General features: G+C 36.4%; 1 protein-coding gene across 2 annotated transcripts in view; it reads left to right on the top strand.

The window, feature by feature from the left end:
- LOC123529251 (uncharacterized) overlaps positions 1-20167 on the top strand; it is a 228720-nt gene that overhangs the window by 100230 nt on the left and 108323 nt on the right. For both annotated transcript variants that reach the window (XM_045309491.2, XM_045309490.2), the window contains exons 6-7: positions 5171-5429; positions 17075-17205. In XM_045309491.2, coding sequence (XP_045165426.1) covers positions 5171-5429; positions 17075-17205 — 390 coding nt within the window. The remainder of the gene's footprint in view (positions 1-5170; positions 5430-17074; positions 17206-20167) is intronic.

Raw genomic sequence — 20167 nt, 5'->3', positions numbered from 1 at the left:
ACGTTAAAGATCATTTTTCATGATGTGCATTGATGGGCATGTCCAGTCCATATCTTTGTCATTCATGCATGGATTTTAAAATAACTATGCATGAATGTGTGACACAGTAAGACGATGTGTCGCGCGCAAGACCCAGCTCCGTAGGTCAAAGGTCCTAAACTCTAACATCGGCCATAACTATTCATCCAAAGTGCCATCGGGGGCATGTGTCATCCTACGGAGACAGCTCTTGTTGGTTAAGGTTTTGTATGTAAGCTGGTATCTCAGTAACCACTTGTGGGAATGGATTGAAACTTCACACACTTATTTACTGTGATAAACTGACTTACATTGCACAGGTTCCATAACTCTATTTTGCTTTTTTACAAAATTATGCCCCTTTTTCGACTTAGAATTTTTTGGTTAAGGTTTTGTATGTAAGCTGGTATCTCAGTACTCACTAATGGGAATGGATTGAAACTTCACACACTTGTTCACTGTCATGATCTGACATGCCCAAAGCAGGTTCCCATAACTTTATTTTGCTTTTTTTACAAAATTATGCCCCTTTTTTAACATAGAAATTTTGGTTAAGTTTTTGTATGTAAGCTGGTATCTCAGTATCCACTAATGGGAAAGGATTGAAACTTCACACACTAGTTCACTGTCATGAGCTGATAAGCACTATGCAGGTTCCTTAACCCTATTTTACTTTTTTACTAAATTATGCCCCTTTTTCGACTTTCTTATTCATTCAAGCGACAAGGCTGTTAAATAGTCGAGCGTTGCTGTCCTCCGACAGCTCTTGTTCCTTAATATTTCAATACCTGTAATACGATGGTGATTGATGCCATCAATAAGCTTAATTGTAAATGCTAATGCTTTCCTGTAAAGGATAGCAGCACCCCCTTTACCACAGCAATACACTTTGTTATCATTGTCAGTACATGTTATACAGGAGAGATAGTCTGAATGCAATGTATTCATAAAGTCTTTGTGATGTGGTTTTACTTTATGCTCTGTAACTACAGACATATCTACATCATATTTATCTAGCAGCATACTTAAACTCCCTGCAGAGGACATAATTCCTCTCACATTCCAAGTTAAAATGTTACATTTGTTATATTATCAGCCTTTTACAGTATTTTGTATAGTATAAGTGTTTGCAAATTTTAACTTACAATTTAGTTGAAATATTCTGTGATTTATGTTTGATGGGATTTCTGTCTGTGATCTCATATCATCCTGTAGCATAGTCACTGATTACCCTTACAAAAGAAAAAGGCCTGCTGCGTACTCTTGCTGAGTACATACAGCGTATATGATGCATACATGATGTGTACTGAAATCAAGGGCTTTAAATAGTACGCAGGATATACACCGCACATACACCGATAGTACGTTTGTAGTACACTTTTGACATGCAAATGAGCTCTGCCGTGTACTACTTGCTGCGTACATGCTGTGGACTACATAGTACACAGGATGTACGCTGGAGGAATTAAGTATGGGGGAAAAAGTACGCAGCATGTACGCGGCACATACACTTTTCACATGCAAATGAGCCTGCGGTGTACTACCCCTGCGGTGTACATGCTGTGTACTCCTGCGGCGTACATGCTGTGTACTCCTGTGACGTACATGCTGTGTACTCCTGGCCCGAGTCTCGGCGTACAGCTGTGACTCCTCTGCGTACATGCTGTGTACTCTTGTGGCGAAACTGCTGTGATAATGTAAATTCCTTACCCCACCAACTTTCATATGCAAATGCTGATCATTTGGACAGAAAAAAACAGAAAAAAGATAAGTGACATGCATCAATAAGTATTTACCCTTACCAAAACAATGTAAATTGATGTTATCAAATAAATTAGTATGCTTTTCTTCATCCACTTTTCATGAAATAAATCAATTTTTTAGCATGTATTTTTGTAAACATTTGAAGAAAATGGCGAACTGCATCAAGGGGAACAATTTTAATGAAAAAAACTAAATATAAGTGTTATGATTTATTATAGACGATGTGTGCGTAGTTGTATTTATTTTGATTAAAATCCATCTGAGAAAAATCTGGGACTGGAATTATATAAGCATTTATACACTTTACGTCCTTTAAAAAGTATGCACCAAAAAATTTTGGTTGATTTTTCCAATGGGGCGAGCGCAATTAGCCAAAAACGTTCTGAAAATATACGAGCGGCAAATCCGATAAACAACTTTTTAATTTGGTGAGGCCTTAATGAGTTAACATAAGAGCATTAAAGCCTTTATAAACACATGATAGAATGGTGTTTTGCTTAAGAGTTATCAAAACAGTGAGAGCTATTAATTCTTCTCATTCGGGCACTGTTGAGGCATTATTTTGGTAATTATTTCCCAGTATTACAAAATGTAATGCAACGAAGTTCAAATAAGGCTTTTCAATTATCCAAGTTAGAAAGCTCCAGGATTAATTCAAAATGAAAAAGAATATATTTTTACACTGCATGCAAGGTGCAGCTCAGAAATCACTAAGATGTAGCTTCACAAATGAACATTGCAAATAGTTTGGCAAATTTCATTGTTCAGAATACCGGTAATCTGAACTATTCAAATGCTATTAAGATAAAAGTTACTCAGAAAATCAAGTTTCTTGCTTCCAAAAAAAAAAAAATGTACAAACCCTTTCCTGCATGAAGTGTACTTCAGATTTTTTACCCTAAAAAAAATCAAAGTATAAAAACACCAAAAGAAAATGAACAAGTCTCTCCCGCGTATATGAAGTTTAAACTTCAGACTTAACTTAAACAAAAAAAAAACTTAAGTATAAATCCCAAAAAGAAATTGTACAAGTCTTTCCTCGTATAGAAGTGTACTCTACCAAAATTTTCAAAGTATCGCGGTGTACATGCAGTGTACTATTTCTTGTACAAGTCCCTCCTGCGTACATGCAGTGTACATCCTTAAATTTCAGAGTCTGTCTGCGTACTTGAAGTGTACTAGTGACCTCCGGGCGTACATGCTGTGTACTCGTCGAAATAGTACCGGCAGGGTAGGGGCATGGGGTGTATGTAAATGGTTGAAACTGGGTCACATGCCATCAAAAACAGGTCAGTAGGTCTAAAAATAGAAACCTTGTGACCTCTCTAGAGGCCATATATTTCAAAAGATCTTCATAAAAATTTGGTTAAAAACGTTCACCTTGATGATACCCTAGGTCATGTTCGAAAAGGGGTCACATGCCATCAAAAACAGGTCAGTAGGCAAGATAATAAAAAACCTTGTGACCTCTCTAAAAAGGCCATATTTTTCATGGATCTGTATGAAAGTTGGTCTGAATGTTCACCTTGATGATATCTAGGTCAAGTTTGAAACTGGTCCATGTGCGGTCAAAAACTAGGTCAGAAAGGTCTAAAAATAGAAAAACCTTGTGACCTCTCAGAGGCCATATATTTAAATGAATCTCATGAAAATTGGTCAAATGTTCCCCTTTGGGTGAATCTGGGGTCAAGTTCAAAAGTGGGTCACGTGCCTTTAAAAACTAGGTCAGTGGGTTTCAAATAATAGAAAAACCTTGTGACCTCTCTAGAGGCCATATTTTTCAGGGGATCTGTATGAAATTGGTCTGAGTGCTTATCTTGATGATATCTAGGTCAAGTTCGAAACAGAGTTCATGTGCGGTCAAAAACTAGGTCAGAAAGGTCTTAAAATAGAAAAACCTTGTGACCTCTCTAAAGGGCCCAAATACCCTTGATGGATTCCTTCATGAAAATTGGTCAGAATGTTCACCTTGATGATATCTAGTCAAGTTTGAAACTGGGTCACGTGCCTTAAAAAAACTAGGTCAGTAGGTCAAATAATAAAAGACCTTGTGACCTCTCTAAAGGCCATACTTTCATGGATTTGTATAAAAATTGGTCTGAATGTTCATCCTTGATGAATCTAGGTCAAGTTTGAAACTGGGTCAACTGCGGTCAAAAACTAGGTCAGTAGTCTAAAATTAGAAAAATCTTTTGACCTCTCTAGAGGCCATATTTTTCAATGGATCTTCATGAAAATTGATCTGAATGTTCACCTTGATGATATCTAGGTCAGTTTTGAAACTGGGTCATGTGCGGTCAAAAACTAGGTCAGTGGGTATAAAAAATAGAAAAAACCTTGTGACCTCTCTAGAGGCCATATTTTTCATGAGATCTTCATGAAAATTAGTGGAATGTTCACCTTGATGATATCTGGGTAAAGTTCCAAAACAGGTCACGTACCTTCAAAAACTAGGTCAATAGGTCAAATAATAAAAAAAACCTTGTGAACCTCTCTAGAGACCATATTTTCAATGAATCTTCATGAAAATTGGTCAAATTTTTATCTTGATAATATCTGGGTTTCAAGTTCAAAACTGGGTCACATGAGCTCAAAAACTAGGTCACTATGTCAAATAATAGAAAAAACGACGTCATACTCAAAACTGGGTCATGTGGGAAGAGGTGAGCGATTCAGGACCATCATGGTCCTCTTGTAAAAAGAATTTATTAGCTAAAACTAAAGTCCATGTTATTCCAATATTTTCCAGATCCTAGAAACTCAGAACACAAAAGTCAAAGGATTTCCAAAGACATTGAAATCTGATTTGAGGGAGCAAAATATAAGTCCAAAGTAAATCCGTAGTTTTCTGATTTGGAAAACCTTGGATTTGTTTGGATTATTTTTTCAAAGTTTTCCATAATATTCCAAAAGTATAATCCAAATGAATCTTAGGATTTTCAATGAATTCTTTGCTGCAATTTAAATTAAAAAATCTCACTAGGAAAACTTTGCATTATCTTAAGAAATCTAAGGAATTCTTTGGAATGAGAAAAACATTGGAATTGCTTTTGCAGGGGTGTTTATTCAAAGCACAGTTTTATGATTCAATGTGTCATATACAGGGTCAAATAGTTATGATCAAGTGAGGGACTTTGGGCCACTATGGCCTTCTTGTAATATATTTAAAGGGAAAACAAGCAAAAAACCTTGTTATCAAAAAGGTGAATAACACAGTAGTTATCTGTACACAAAAGTTTTCATGGTAAAATTTATAAGTTCTGTGGGCATTTATAATATCTACTAAATGGATACAACAAAATTTTATGTTTGATAGAAATGAATAGTATACTAATAGATTTTCTACAGAAGGTGAGAATAAAAAAGTGTAAATATTTGTTCATTTCAGCTGATTGAGAAATCTGAATTTCTAATACATCCCCACCAGGTAGCTCAGCAAATTATTGAACAGTCATCAGTGCACGTAATTGGTGTGAAAAATGGGAGTCATGTTTATGACAACTGTTCTACAGGGAGTACAACTAGTGATGTTAGCAGTATAAGTGAAATCATGGGTCAAGGACCATTATATCCAAGCTCCCATCCAACAATACCTTCTAGAAAATTTGGAACAGATAATGGTGCTGTTGTTTCCATTGCAATTTTAGGTATATTTGATTTAAGTTTTACAATAGTACTGAATTATGTCATTCCCGCCCCCCACCCCCTCCACCACCACACATACACACACACACACACACACACACACACACACACACACACACACACACACACACACACACACTTGGGGAAACATATTGTTTTTGTTCTTTCCATCAGGCCAAAAATTTCTCTTTTGGCCCTTTCAGCCATATAGAGGTTTCATTTATGCTTTGATTTGATACAGACTTGCACAGAATATTTATCTTGATGATCTCTAAGCCAAGTTTGAAACTGGGTCATATGCGGTTAAAAACTAGATCACCTGCTCAAATCAAAAGAAAGGCTTGTTAACACTCTAGAGGCCATATTTCTGGCCCTATCTTTATGAAACTTGGTAAGAATGTTTATCTTGATGATTCCTAGGCCATGTTGCAAACAGGGTCATGTGGGTCAAAAACTAGGTCACCACTCAAATCAAAGGAAAAGCTTGTTAACACTGTAGAGGCCACATGTATGGGTTATCTTCATGAATCTTGGTCAGAATGTTTATCTTGATAATTCCTATGCCATGTTCAAAACTAGGTCACTCAGTCAAACCAAAGGAAAAGCTTGTTAACACTCCTGAGGCCACACTTATGACCCTGTCTTCATGAAACTAGTGACCCGCCCGCTTACCAGTAGGGACAGGTTGGTCTAACGATCACGGTGTCGCGAGTTCGATCCCTCGGGCGGGGCGTAATTCTCTGACAATATTGAATGAAAAGACATTGTTCTGAAATCATTCGTCCGCCACCTCTGAAAATCAGTGGGGAAGTTGGCAGTTACTTGCGGAGAACAGGTTTTTAAATGGTACAGAAATCCAGAACACGTTTAGGTTTAACGCCCCCCGTATAGATGAAATACTGTTGAAAAATGGGTTAAACCCAAAACAAACAAACAAAAATTCATGAAACTTGGTCAAAATGTTTATCTTGATGATTCCAAGGCTAAGTTTAACAGGTGAGCAATATAGGATCATCATGACCCTCTTGTTTGTTTTTGAAGCTTTAGCAAAGAAGTTTATTAGTCCCCTACTGGTTGAAAACCAGTTTCAGGGACTATAGGAATGCGCTTTTCCGTCATTCGTCCGTCCAATCCATATGTCCACCGTCGCCCAAATTTTCCCGTCCGGTCCATAACTCTGTCCCCTCCATGAAAGGATTTTAATATAACTTGGCGCAAATGTTCCCCATGATGGACATTGTGTCATGCGCAAAATCCAAACCCCTAGCTCAAAGGTAAGGTCCCCCAATTGAGGTCCCCCCCCCCCCCCCAAAGGTCAACAGACTTTTTTTCCGTGTCCTGGTCCAAACTCTCCCATCCTTTAAGGGATTTAATATTACTTGGCACAAATGTACCTCATAATAAGACATGTGTAATGCACAAATTTCAGACCCTGCTCAAAGGTCAAGGTTTCTGTCCGGTCCATAACCTTTTAAAAATCCATTAAGGGATTTTAATATCACTTGGCAGAAGTGTTCCCCATGATGAGACCCAAGGGTCGGGGCAAAATCCCAGACCCCTTTAAAACTCAAAGGCAAGGTCACAATTGGGGGTCAAAGTCAAAAGAGTTTTTTTCCTGTCCGTCCATAAGTCTGGCCATCCTGAAGGATTTTAATATACTTGGCACAAATGTTCCCCCATGATGAGACACATGTTGTGCGCAAAACCCGGACCCTTTGCTCAAAGGTCAAGGTCACAATTGGAGGTCAAAGGTCAAAGGTTTTTTCCTGTCCGATCCAGAATTCTGTCATCCATCAAGGATTAAATATTACTTGGCGTAAATGTTCCCCATGATGAGACGATGTGTCATGCGCAACACCCAGAACACTAGCTTAAAGGTCAAGGTCACACTTTGAGAAACAAAAGTCAATAAAAAATTTTTCCTGGTCCGGGGGGGTCTAACTTTGTCATGCCAAAAATAGGATTTTTAAATATCAGCTGGCACAAATATTCCCCTGGATGCGACAACATGTCATGCACAAAAACCGGGCCCAAGGACTAATGTCAAGGTCTTACTTAGAGACCAAAGGTCAGATACAAGAATGACTTTGTCTGGAGCATGTCTTCTTCATGCATGGAGGGATTTTGATGTAACTTGGCACAAATGTTTCATCAACTTAAGACGGATTGTCATGCGCAAGAACCAGGTCCCTAGGTCTAAGGTCAAGGTCATATTTAGAGTTCAAAGGTCAAATTCAAGAATGACTTTGTCTGGAGCATTTCTTTTTCATGCATGATGAGATTTTGATATAACTTTGACCACAATGAGGCACCCTTGTTTTTAGAATTACATCCCTTTGTTATTACTAAAATAGATTATATTGTAACTTTTTTTTTATTGGCCATAGAGAAAAATCGAGACCACTTTCTGTGGTACAACATGCTTGTTACATCCAATTTTTAGGTGTATTTTGACCTTTCTTTACCTGGTAAAGAGTTTCTTGTAGACTTATATTATGTAGATTTTTTTTTTCTTTTTTAAATTAACCCCCCCCCCCCCCCCCCATGGCAGAGGGGTTTTAGGAATGGTTGCATCCCTCCGTCCTTTTCCCTCCGTCTTTCCGTCCGTCCTTTCCGTCCATAAAAAAAATCGTGTCCGGGCCATATCTCCTAAACCCCTTGAAGGATTTTTTATGAAACTTGGGTCAAATGATCACCTCATCAAGACATGTGCAGAACCCATGAATCTGCCTTGTCAGTTCAAGGTCAAGTCACAAATTAAAGGTCAAAGGTTGAACCTGCCATTTTTGTGTCCCCTCTATAACTCCTTAAACTCCTTGAATGAATTTATAAAACTTGGGGCAAATGATCACCTCCATCAAGACGATGTGCAGAACCCCCTGAGTCAGCCATGCCAGCTCAAGGTCAAGGTCACAACTCAAGGTCAAAGGTTTGAGCCTTCCATTTTGTGTCCGCTCTATATCTCTTTAAAACCCCCTTTAAGGAATTTTATAAAACTTGGGTCAAATGATCACCTCATCAAGACGATGTGCAGAACCCATGAGTCAGTCATGCCAGCTCAAGGTCAAGTCACAACTTAGGGTCAAAGGGTTTTTTAACCTTTCCCTTTTGTGTCCGCTCTATAAACCCTAAACCCCTTGAAGGATTTTCATCAAACTTGGTCAAACGATCACCTCATCAAGGCGATATGCAGAACTTATGAGTAGCCATGTCGGCTCAAGGTCAAGGTCAAGGTCACAACTGAAGGTCCAAAGGGTTTTAGCCTTCCATTTCTGTCCGCTCTATATCTCCTAAACCCCTTGAAGGAATTTTATAAAAAATTTGGGTCAAATGATTACCTCATCAGAACGATGTGAGAAAATAGTAACCATCCCAGCTCAAGGTCTAGGTACAACAAAGGGGTCAAAGTTTGAGCCTTCCATTTGGTGTCCATCTGTATTCGAAAACCCCTTGAAGAATTTTCATCAACTTGGAAAGTGATCACCTCTCAAGAACTCATGGTCAGCCTGTCAACTCAAGGCAGGTCACAATGAAGACAAGGTTTCAGCTCTGTATCTCCTAAACCCCTTTTGGTAAAATGATATTTCATCAAGGTTATGCAGAATTCAGGTAGCCATTCAGTTAAGGTCAAGGCACAGCAAAATCAAGGTTTTCCCCTTTCACTACCCATAGCGTGGGGGGGGATTTGCTGTCTTTCAGTTTGCCTTGTTTTATTTGATTTTTTTTATTTTTGTTTTTTTTTAGGATTAATTTCCTTTGTTTTAATAAATAAAATGAAAACTTTTTTATAATCGGCCCAAAAAATTAAAATTGAAAAACAACTGGGGTTTTTATATTGCACATTTTTTAAAAAGGTGTGTTTTAAAAATATTGTATATATAGTAAAATTTTGTTTTAATCATTGAAGTATCATTTCATTATTTTTTTACGCAGTAGAGAAATTAGATGCCTTCCAGTGGGGACTTTGTTTGAATGGAAAATCTTCATCATTTGTTCAAGCCATTTAAAGTGACAAACCCACTATTTTATGTGAGATTTTGAAAATCTGTTTCAAATAATTTTTTGTTGCAATTTTGTGTTCTAACAGTTTTTTTCATCTAGTTCTGGAAATTCGTTTTTTTCCCTGTAAATTGAAATAAAAAACTTTGTCTACTATTTCTGAAAAGGGGTTTTCCCCGGTTTATAAAAAAACAAAATTTCCCTTCAGCGAGCCCCTTCATACATGGGTCCCAATGAGAACATGTCACATTATCAGTCATGTAAAAGGGTTTATTGTGGTTTTTTTGAAATGTATCCAAATGAAACAATAACATAAAATAAAGTCAGTACACTACGTTTACGATGCATTTAGTGATTCCTCGTTACGGTTACGGTATTCGCAGTTACTTTTTTTTGGGAGTTCGTTTCCCAGACCAAAAAATTTTTTTAAACTGTTTTTTAATTCTTTTTTTCAATATGATTCAAAAAAAAACAAAACGATTAGTTAATTAGTTCAAAACTTTTTCATAACTTATTATTGACATGTAACAAGTGAAAAACCCATCACTAAAGGTCGAAAGGAGTGGAAAAAATGCTAAAGTTATTATGGTTTCAAACGACAAAAAAATTTGACGACTTTAAAGATGAAAATTGAAGTTTGTTATACCCCACCAAACTGTTTGAGGGGGGTTATGGAGTCAGTTTTGTCAGCCCGTCCGCCCCGTCGCGTTCCGAAATTATTATCTCGTTATTCCCAAAGGTTTTTGATTCAGATTAAAATACGTTCCACCTTATCACCCACATCATGGACAAAAAGGGATAACTCTTGACACCAAGTTTTCATGATTATGCCCCCTTTTATAAAAATTTTAAAGGGTTTAAATTTTTGTTGTATTTTACTATATCTCAGTTTTTACTAAAGGGATTTGTTAAACTTAAAATGATGTTCCACCTATCCCCCACATCATGTGACATAAGTTGCAAAAACCCTCTGACCCTTTTTTTTTATGAATTATGCCCTTTTTACTTAGAATATAAGGTTGTTTTTGATGTTTTTTTTCATTTTATCTCAGTTACTACTGAAGGTTTTGATTCAAACTTAAAATAGTGTTCCCCCTCACACCCAATTGTCCCCCACACATGTGCCCAAAAGGTGCATAACTCTGACCCCAAGTTTTCATAAATTTATTCCCCTTTTACTTAAAATTTTAAAGGTTTTTTTTGTTGTTTTTTCATATACCAGTTTTACTAAATGGATTTGATTCAAACAAAATAGTTTTTCCAATCTCACCGATGATGGGGAAAAAGGTGTTTAAAACTCTGACATAAATTTTTTTTTATGATTTTACTTTAAATTTAAAGGGGTTTGTTTGATGTATTTTCACATATCTAAAATTTTCAAATGGTTTTTGATTCAAATTTAAAAAGATGTTCCACTCATCCCCCCAATTGTGACAAAGGTGCAAAACTTGACCCAATTTTTCTTTAAATTATGCCCTTTTTATTTAAAAAATTTTAAAGGTTTAATTTTGATGTATTTTCACATACCCAATTACTGCTAAATGGATTTGATTCAGACTTAGAATTTTAAGGGTTTAATTTTTGATGTATTTTACTAATCTAAAATTATCTAAATGGATTTGATTCGATTTAAAAATGATGTTCCACCTATCCCCCACATCATGTGACAAAGGTGCATAATCTGACATATTTTTTGTTTTCTGTCTCCTTTTACCTGAATTTAAGGTTTTTTTTGATGTTTTTTCACTATTCTCATTCTGTTGGCTTAGGCAAAGGGAAAGTAACCTTTTTTTAACCTTTGTACTGAGTTTTTCTCTTAAATTTCAGGAATTGTCTTTTTTTGAAATCCTATTTTTGTTTTTAATAGTTTGGGTTTTTTTTAACTTTTTTTTTATAGCCCTATGAAAAGTAAAAACATTTTTCCTGGAACAGGGGTGGTTAAGCATTTTTTTGTATTCTTTTTTGTGTATCTCTAAATTAGAGTTTTAATATATTTATAGTATACTATACTAGTATTATACTAGTATTCATATGTGGAAGCCCAGGGAAGTATCCAAAATATTTTTTAAAATTCCTTTAGTTGCCATTTTCTGTGACAAGACCGTTGGGGGGGGGTTGAGTCATTGTGACAGTTTAGTTTTTCCCAAATTTTCATCAAGACCTTTTCAGAGGAAATGGTGCCTAATAATAACAAATTTGGACTTAAAAAACTATACAACGTTATTTAAAATCTAAAAATTTTTCCTTATTTTCTGCCATTTTGTTTAAATACTAGGAATTGGCATCTTTTTTTCTCCAAATTGTCATCAATATTATGAAAAGGCTATATTATTTCCTTTATTTGCATGCAAATAACTGCTGATTAAAATATTAAGATCTTAACTATCTTTGATCCCGGAAAAAGAGTAGTAAATAATTTTTATACTTTTTTAATCTAAAACAAACGTAATTGATCAGTAACCTTTTTTTTTCAAAAATTTCTCAATAACTCCCCCATTTCAGTCAATTATATGGCAAAATTTTAAAATAGACGTGAATCACCCGCAATTCTCACGGTGAAAAATTTTTAAATTAAATTTTTGTTTTAAAAATTTTAAAAACCCCCTTTTCGAGTTGCCAGAAAAACAAAGAGTAAATTAATACAAGGTTCTAGTGTCTGCTGGAGCAAATTTTAGATCAATGCTCGACCCAGCCATCGTAATTTCACATAGAAAGTACAAGGAAATCGGCCAGGATCACATGAATTGCTCGAGTGAGTCCGGGTGCTTAGGTCATAGATGCTCGAAAGAGCGGTGTTTCACTGTATGTTTAAATACACTCTGCCTTTCTATGATGTTTTTCAAGCTTTCCTGTGATAGTTTTATATGCCCGTCTCTGAAAAAAGCGGGGGGTATTTTTTTTAAACCCCGGGGGCGGATCCCAAAAACATGTTCGCCCCTAAGTCAAACAGTTTTTTCCGATTTCACCAAAACTTGGGTGACAATGTTTGTGGCATAAGTCTCGCCAAGTTTTATAAAACCCGCAAATTCGCCCTAGGCACTCTTTAGTTATGGCCCTTGAATTTTTTTGAAAAAAGCGAAATTTTGCCTCTCAAAGGAACAGTTTTCATCGAACTTTCCCATAAAATTTGTGGGCTAATATCTCAGCCCAAATTTTTATAACCACCAAATCGCTCCTGACTCTCGGATTATGGCCTTGAATAACTCGAAAAATTTCGAATTTTGCCTTGTCCGCTCTTTAAGTTTTAAAAAGTTTTCATCCCCATCTTTACAAAAAATTTCTGTAAAAGTTTGGGGCATAATATACGGCCAGGGTTTGATAACCCCGCCCAAAACGCCCAAGGCACTTGGATTTGGCCCCTTTAATTAGGCCAATTTCGATGTGGGCGTTTTTTGTGACAGTCTGCCACCTTTTTTTTAAAAAATATGGTTAGAAGGATGTGCCCAATTATAATTGTAATTTAATTAATTTTAAATTTTGTCTCCCCCAGGGGGACAATTGTTTTTTCCCTGTCCGTCCCTCCGTTGTCCCTCCCTCCGTCCGTCCGTCGTACGCACACTTCATTTCCGAGCAATAACGGAGAACCCTTTGACCTAAACCTTCAAACTTTTAGGGTTGAGGGCTGGAGTGACAACCCTTTGTTTTGGGGCATCCCTCAAAGGTCAAAGGGACAGGGGCCTGAACATTGAAAACCATTTCCCATCAATAATAGAGAACCACTTGACCAGAATGTTGAAACTTAATAGGATGATTTGGTCATGAAAAGTAGTGACCCCCATTGATTTTTGGGGTCACTCCGTCAAAGGGGCAAGGAAGGGGCCCGACATTTAAACCATTTCCGATCAAAATAGAAACCATTGACCCGAATGTTGGAAAAAATTCAAGCAGATTGTCAGAAAAGGGAGAGACCCCTATTGATTTTGGGGTTATCCCTCAAAGGTCAAGGTAAGGGGCCTGAAATTGAAAAAAATTCCCATTTTTAATAGAGAAACCCCTTGACCCAGAATGTTTAAAAATTATAGGAGATTGGTCATGAAGGTAAAGCCCCATTGTTTTGGGGTCACTCCCTTAAAGGTCAAGGTCCAGGGGCCTGAAAATGAAAACCATTTCCCACAATAACTAGAGGAACCCCTTTTACCCGAAAAGTTTAAACTTCTAGCTGATTTTGGGTTTTGAAGAGTAGATGGGCCCCCATTTTTTTGGGGGCACTCCGTCAAAATCAAGGTCACAGGGGCCTGAAAATTGAAAAAAATTTCCGATCAATAAATAGAGAACCCCTTGAACCGGAAAGTTGAAAAATTCACAGGTGATTGTCATGAAGAGTGATGACCCCTATTGATTTTTTGGGGGCACTCGTCAAAGGCAAGGTCACAGGGGCCTGAACTTTAAAAAAATTTCCCATCAATAAAATAGAGAAAACCCCTTGGGCCCCGAATGTTTTAAACTTCATAGGATGAGGTATGCGAATAAATGACCCCCAAAGATTTTTGGGGTTTACTTAGAAAAGGGCAAGGTCAAGGGGCCCCCCAACATTGAAAACCATGCCCGGCAGTTACTGGGAACCCCTTGACCCTGAATGATGAAACTTCATAGGATGATTGGTAAAGCGGTAGATGACCCCCAACAATTTTAGGGTCACTCTGTTAAAAGGGCAAAGGCCCCAGGGGCCTGAACATGGAAACCCCTTTCCAATCAAAAACTTTAGATCTCTGCCCGTGTTGAAATTTATAGGATGATTGTTCTGCAGCGTAAATGCCCCTTGTTTTTGGGGGGGCACTCGTTTTGGCAAAGGGACGGGGCCTGAACATTTATAACCAGTTCCCTGATAAAATTGAGAACCACTTACCCGAATGTTGAAAATTCATGGTGATTTAACAAGAGTGTGACCCATTTATTTTGGGGTAAATCTATTAAAGGTCAAGGTCAAGTGGCCCGTTTATGTAAAATCATTTTTTTTGGGAAAAACTTCGAACCCCTTGACCACAAGTTGAAATTAAAAAGGATGTGGCATGCAGAGTAGATGCCCCATTTTTTTTTGGGGGCACTTGTCATGTACGGAGCCTGAAAAGTGACTTTAGAACCATAGGCCAGGAGTTTGAAATTTAAAGGGATGACGGAATGCCAAGTAGATGCCCCATTTGCGCCAACCATCAGTGTCCCTTTGACTTTGGCTCCTGACCCCTATTGATTCTTGCTATAGGACTTTCATTGGGGGGACATGCGCTTTTTTAAAAAAGCATTTTCTATTTAATTTAAAAATTTTTTACTAATTGAAAAAAATGAATAACTAAGCACAAACAAAATTTAAAAAAATTGAAATTAATTTAAATTTGACTTAGTTTTGGGCTTAATTGTCAATTAAATCAAATTACTTTGGTTTTTTTAGATCAAGGGGGTGTGAATTTGAACCAAGCATAGTTTGTGACTGAAAGGGAACTTTGATTTTGAAATTGACCTAGTAAACCTAATTCACATTTTGAATTTTAAAGGTTTTAAAATTTTGGGACCACCTGCATATTTTTTGTGTCCGAAATAAAATTTGCCCTTGTTTTGATCAGTGACCTACTTTCACATTTCTCAACAAAACAGCCTTCAAATTTAAACCCCAATGCATATTTTTGTGTACCGAAAGAACTTTGATCTTGAGATTCACCTAGTCCTACTTTCCATTTCTGAAGCTCAGCCCCAAAATTTGGACCGAATGCATATTTTTTTTTTTCTGAAGGGAAATTTGACTTTGATTTTCCCTGTTACCTACTTTCCCATTTCTCAATTAACAGCCCCAAATTTGAAGCCATGTTATTCTGTCTACAAAAATGAATTTTGACCTTGAAATTGACTAGTGACCTACTTCAATTTCTAAAGCCACAGCTTCAAGTTGGCCACAAACTATTGTTTTGACCGAAATAAATTTGTCTTGATTTTGCCAGAGCTACCCTTAAAATTGGAACATTCAAAAAGGGCTCAGTGGAGGGCGCCAAGATCATCGTCTCTTTTGTTGGGTTAATGGGGGTTAAAGGTCAAGGTAGTTTAAACCCCAAAGGGTAGAACTTTTGTTTCAGTGAGCTAAAATTTTTGGCCTTGTGCAATTACGAATAATCAAGGGGGGGGGGGGGGGGCATTTCGTGTTCGACGAGCTCTTTTTTTTGAAAGTTTTTTCTTATGTTTTAGTCATATTGAAAAAATTTCTCTTACTATTCAATACTTTGCTTCAATAATTAACACAAAATTTCATTGTCAAAAATTTTAAAATTACAATTTTTTTAAGGTAGGGGTTTGAATTACAACATTTTAAGGAACCTGATAGGGAATGACTCTATTAAAAAATTTTAAGCAATTCAAAAATTCTTGGATGGAAAAACACAAAATTTTTTCCTTTAAAAATAAAAAAGCTGAAAAAGCATATGGAGATTCTTTTTTTCGATTTTTCGTTTCGGTCAACTACCCTTAAACAAACTACAAGGCTTTATTTATTGTTTTTAAACAAAATAAGCAGGTAACTTCAGAATTCAACATTAATTTTACGATTTTTGTCATTTTTTTAAAAATAAAATTTTTTTTTTTAACGGAGAAAGGAAAACAAAAATTATTTAGTAAATTGGTGCACTTAGCTATCATTTCACTCTGAAAAACATCTGTAAAGAAGAATTTTAATTTTTTACGTACCATCTCTACATTTGTTATAGAGTACAATCTGTCATTACTAAATAGGTGACAAATTTAAATATAATACTGGATTGTTATGTTATCAAAACCCCCGGGGGTTTAAGAAATTAAAAAAAATGTAAGCCATTAGGGATTCAGACGTCCTAGAAACTTTAAAAATACATTGTTAAAACAAAATATTTGTCTACTAATACATATCCACATTTTTGGGTTTGTAAAAGTAACGACCAGTATAGTAATGTACACATTTTTCAAAAAATTTTTGAAGGGATTTTTAACAGTTCCAGCAAGTCTACTTTCAAATTAAACATAATGAGACTGTACTAGTAACAAATTTTTAAAATTTAATAACTGTAGAAAAAGTGATGTACATATATTGGTGAAAATAGCCATCAAACTTCTTGCCCTATAAATTTTGACATCAAAAATTTTGTTGACCAATTTTTCAAAAAATTAGCTATTCACTTTAAAAGTCGGCCATGTATTTCTGTTTTAGTTTTTTTGCCCATTTACTTGTTAATGAAAAAGGGGGCAACTTCTTACATGAACTGCTTCATCAAAAGTTTGTGTGTTCGCCTCTGAATTTCATTATTTCGCCTTTAATGTTTCGTTACTTGGTGTATGCACCTCAAAAGTCGAAAGGTGAACACATGACAAATAAGCATTATTTCGACCTTTCGTGTTTTTGTTACTTCGACATTTCGCCTGCTGAGATGAAATGGCAGAAATCAGCCACCATAATAATAGGACAAAAATTTTTTCAACAATGTTGTTATGCTTTTTGTGTTAGTTGTTATCTCCAAATAATTTCATGATACAGTTTGTAATTATATTTAATCAAGGTCAGGTGACTCAAGGCTGTCACAGCCCTTTGTCGTTGCACTTAACTTCTTGAAAAAAACTGCTCAAATAAGGATTGATATCTTGATTAATGACTAACATCTATGTCAGATATATTACATAGCTTACTTTGCAATTTCAGGTGTGCCAGGCTTCCATGTAAGTGAGGAAGTTGAAGCAAACACAGTAAGAATATGCAAGACCACACATAGCAGACCTGTATGTATATCGTCATGCCTTGTCATCACATCTCTTATCTCACAGATGCTCCAGGTAAGACTACACATTACAGACATTTGTGTGAAGATTCCATCTTTGTCACTATATCTCTTGTTTCACAAGTGACATAGGTAAGACTACACATTACAGACCTTTGTTAGAAGATTCCATTTTTGTCACTATATCTCTTGTTTTAAGACTACACATTACGGACCTTTGTGTGAAGATTCCATCTTTGTCACTATAGCTTTTGTTTCACAAGTGACATAGGTCACTGTATGGTAACTACACCAGTAGCCGTGTGTTTGGATCTGTCCAATATGGCCTCTCCCAAGCAAAAAATGTCAAAAACATCAAGTAAGTTTTGATTTTTTCTATGATTAAACACATATTTTTACAAAAAGATTTATTAGGTATTCAGTTTTCATTCTAAGGTTTAAGTTATTCGATTTAAAAAGATCAGATTATTCCAGTTTTAATTACTAAGTGATAAAAACGTACAGATTATGGGAATCAAGAAGCGAAAACGAAAATTTTAAATGATGTTATCAGAACACTTGCAATTGTATCATCAGACAAATCAGCTAAAAAGAAAGAAGAAACATTTTCTAACATATCTTATCATCGGTCTCTAAACTGAAAGTATAGTATTTTTGCGAAAAATACCATCGTAAGTCAATATGTATCAAGTGTGTAACGGTTTGGATACAGGTAATTGAAAAGTAGTTAACGGTTTGGATTTAGTATATGCACCGGTATGGATAGCAACTTAATTCACATTCCTGCAGGAAAAATGGGTATCAAGGTTGATAAAATCATATACAACCATATCTATCTCCTTTTTATGTCTCCACCCCCTCTGGGGGAGACATCTTGTTTTTGCCCTGTCCATCAGTACGTCACACTTAATTTCCGAGCAATAACTGGAGAACCATTTGACCTAGAACCTTCAAACTTCATAGGGTTATAGGGCTGCTGGAGTAGACGACCCCTGTTGTTTTTGGGGTCACTCCGTCAAAGGTCAAGGTCACAGGGGCCTGAACATTGAAAACCATTTCCGATCAAAAACTCCGATCAAAAACTAGAGAACCACTTGACCCAGAACGTGAAACTTCATAGGATGATTGGTCATGAAGAGTAGATGACCCCTATTGATTTTGGGGTCACTCTGTCAAAGGTCAAGGTCACAGGGGCCTGAACATTGAAAACCATTTCCGATCAATAACTAGAGAACCACTTGACCCAGAATGTTGAAACTTCATAGGATGATTGGTCATGAAGAGTAGATGACCCTACTGTTTTTGGGGTCACTCCGTCAAAGGTCAAGGTCACAGAGGCCTGAACATTGAAAACCATTTCTGATCAATAACTAGAGAACCACTTGACACAGAATGTTGAAACTTCATAGGATGACTAGTCATGTAGAGTAGATGACCTCTATTGTTTTTGGAGTCACTCAGTTAAAGGTCAAGGTCACAGGGGCCTGAACATTGAAAACCATTTCCGGTCAGTAACTTGAGAACCACTCGACCCGGAATGTTGACTCTTCATAGGATAATTGGTCATGCAGAATAAATGACCCCTATTGTTTTTGGGGTCACTTCGTTAAAGGTCAAGGTCACAGGGGCCTGAACATTGATAACCATTTCGGATCAATAACTTCAGAACCTCTTGATCCAGATGTTGAAACTTCATAGGATGATTGAACATGCAGAGTAGATGACCCCTATCGATTTTGGGGTCAGTCTATTAAAGGTCAAGGTCACAGGGGCCTGAACATAGAAAACAATTTCCAATCAATAACTTGAGAACCACTTGACCCAGAATGTTGAAACTTCATAGGATGATTGAACATGCAGAGTAGATGAGCCCTATTGATTTTGGGGTCATTCTATTAAAGGTCAAGGTCACAGGAGCCTGAACATGGAACACAATTTACGATCAATAACTTGAGAACCACTTGACCCAGAATGTTGAAACTTCATAGGATGATTGAACATGCAGAGTAGATGAGCCCTATTGATTTTGGGGTCAGTCTATCAAAGGTCAAGGTCACAGGGGCCTGGTCATGTAAAATCATTTCTGGAGAATAACTTGAGAAACACTTGACCTACAATGTTGAAACTTAATAGGATGATTGGACATGCAGAGTAGATGACCCCTATTTATTTTGAGGTCACTTCATCAAAGATCAAGGTCACAGGAGCCTTAACCCTTTACCACACAGAACAGAAGCCAAAGTAACCTCTTTTACATAACACTGATAAGTGATAATCAATAATCAATAATCGGTATATGGCTGATAAAGGTGACTGTCTTATCTGAACAGAGGTGTTGGCATTATTTTGTGATTACACACACTTATGTTAAAAATGTCATTATTTTAATATTTTCTGTAAGTTTGACATTATTTTTGTCAATATAAAGTTTGTAGCAATTTAAATTCTCTTTCCGATGATACAAAATTTATTGTAGTTTCTCTTTGAGTTTCGAAGTTATAAAGTGTTAAAGTACGGGAATATATATTTTTAGGCATAAAATTCTGTTTTGGATTACTTTCACATTGAAATTCATATACAATTTCATTTTGATGTTTGAAAGTTTGATTTATAGTTATAGACTTATCTTCCGAATCGGAATCGGTAAGTATTTATATAAAAAAAATAACCATCTAATGAATAACACTACAAAAATAACGGATCATAAAATTTCTGAAAGTGCAAAAAGATCGCTGAGATCGAGACTCGTAACCGACTACAGTATTCTTGTGCTAAAAATTAAAAATTTTAAGATAATATTACGTAATATTTTGATGATCAACGTCGGTACATCACGGGTGACTTCCGCAGCAATTAACTCTTGGGGTGTCATAAAATATTGAAAGCCGCGGTCCTTCTGTTTTGATTAACACTTCCCGTTATGTAAGGCCATAAATTCCAAGCCATCGTATACACAAATTGTTGTTTAGGGGAAATCGCATGTATCACGCGTGACCTTCATGACCTAACACATTTGA

Source organism: Mercenaria mercenaria, chromosome 13, assembly GCF_021730395.1.
Source record: "Mercenaria mercenaria strain notata chromosome 13, MADL_Memer_1, whole genome shotgun sequence".
NCBI lineage: Eukaryota > Metazoa > Mollusca > Bivalvia > Venerida > Veneridae > Mercenaria > Mercenaria mercenaria.
The sequence above is the reverse complement of the archived record's forward strand: the minus strand, read 5'-3'. Positions and strand labels throughout refer to the sequence as shown.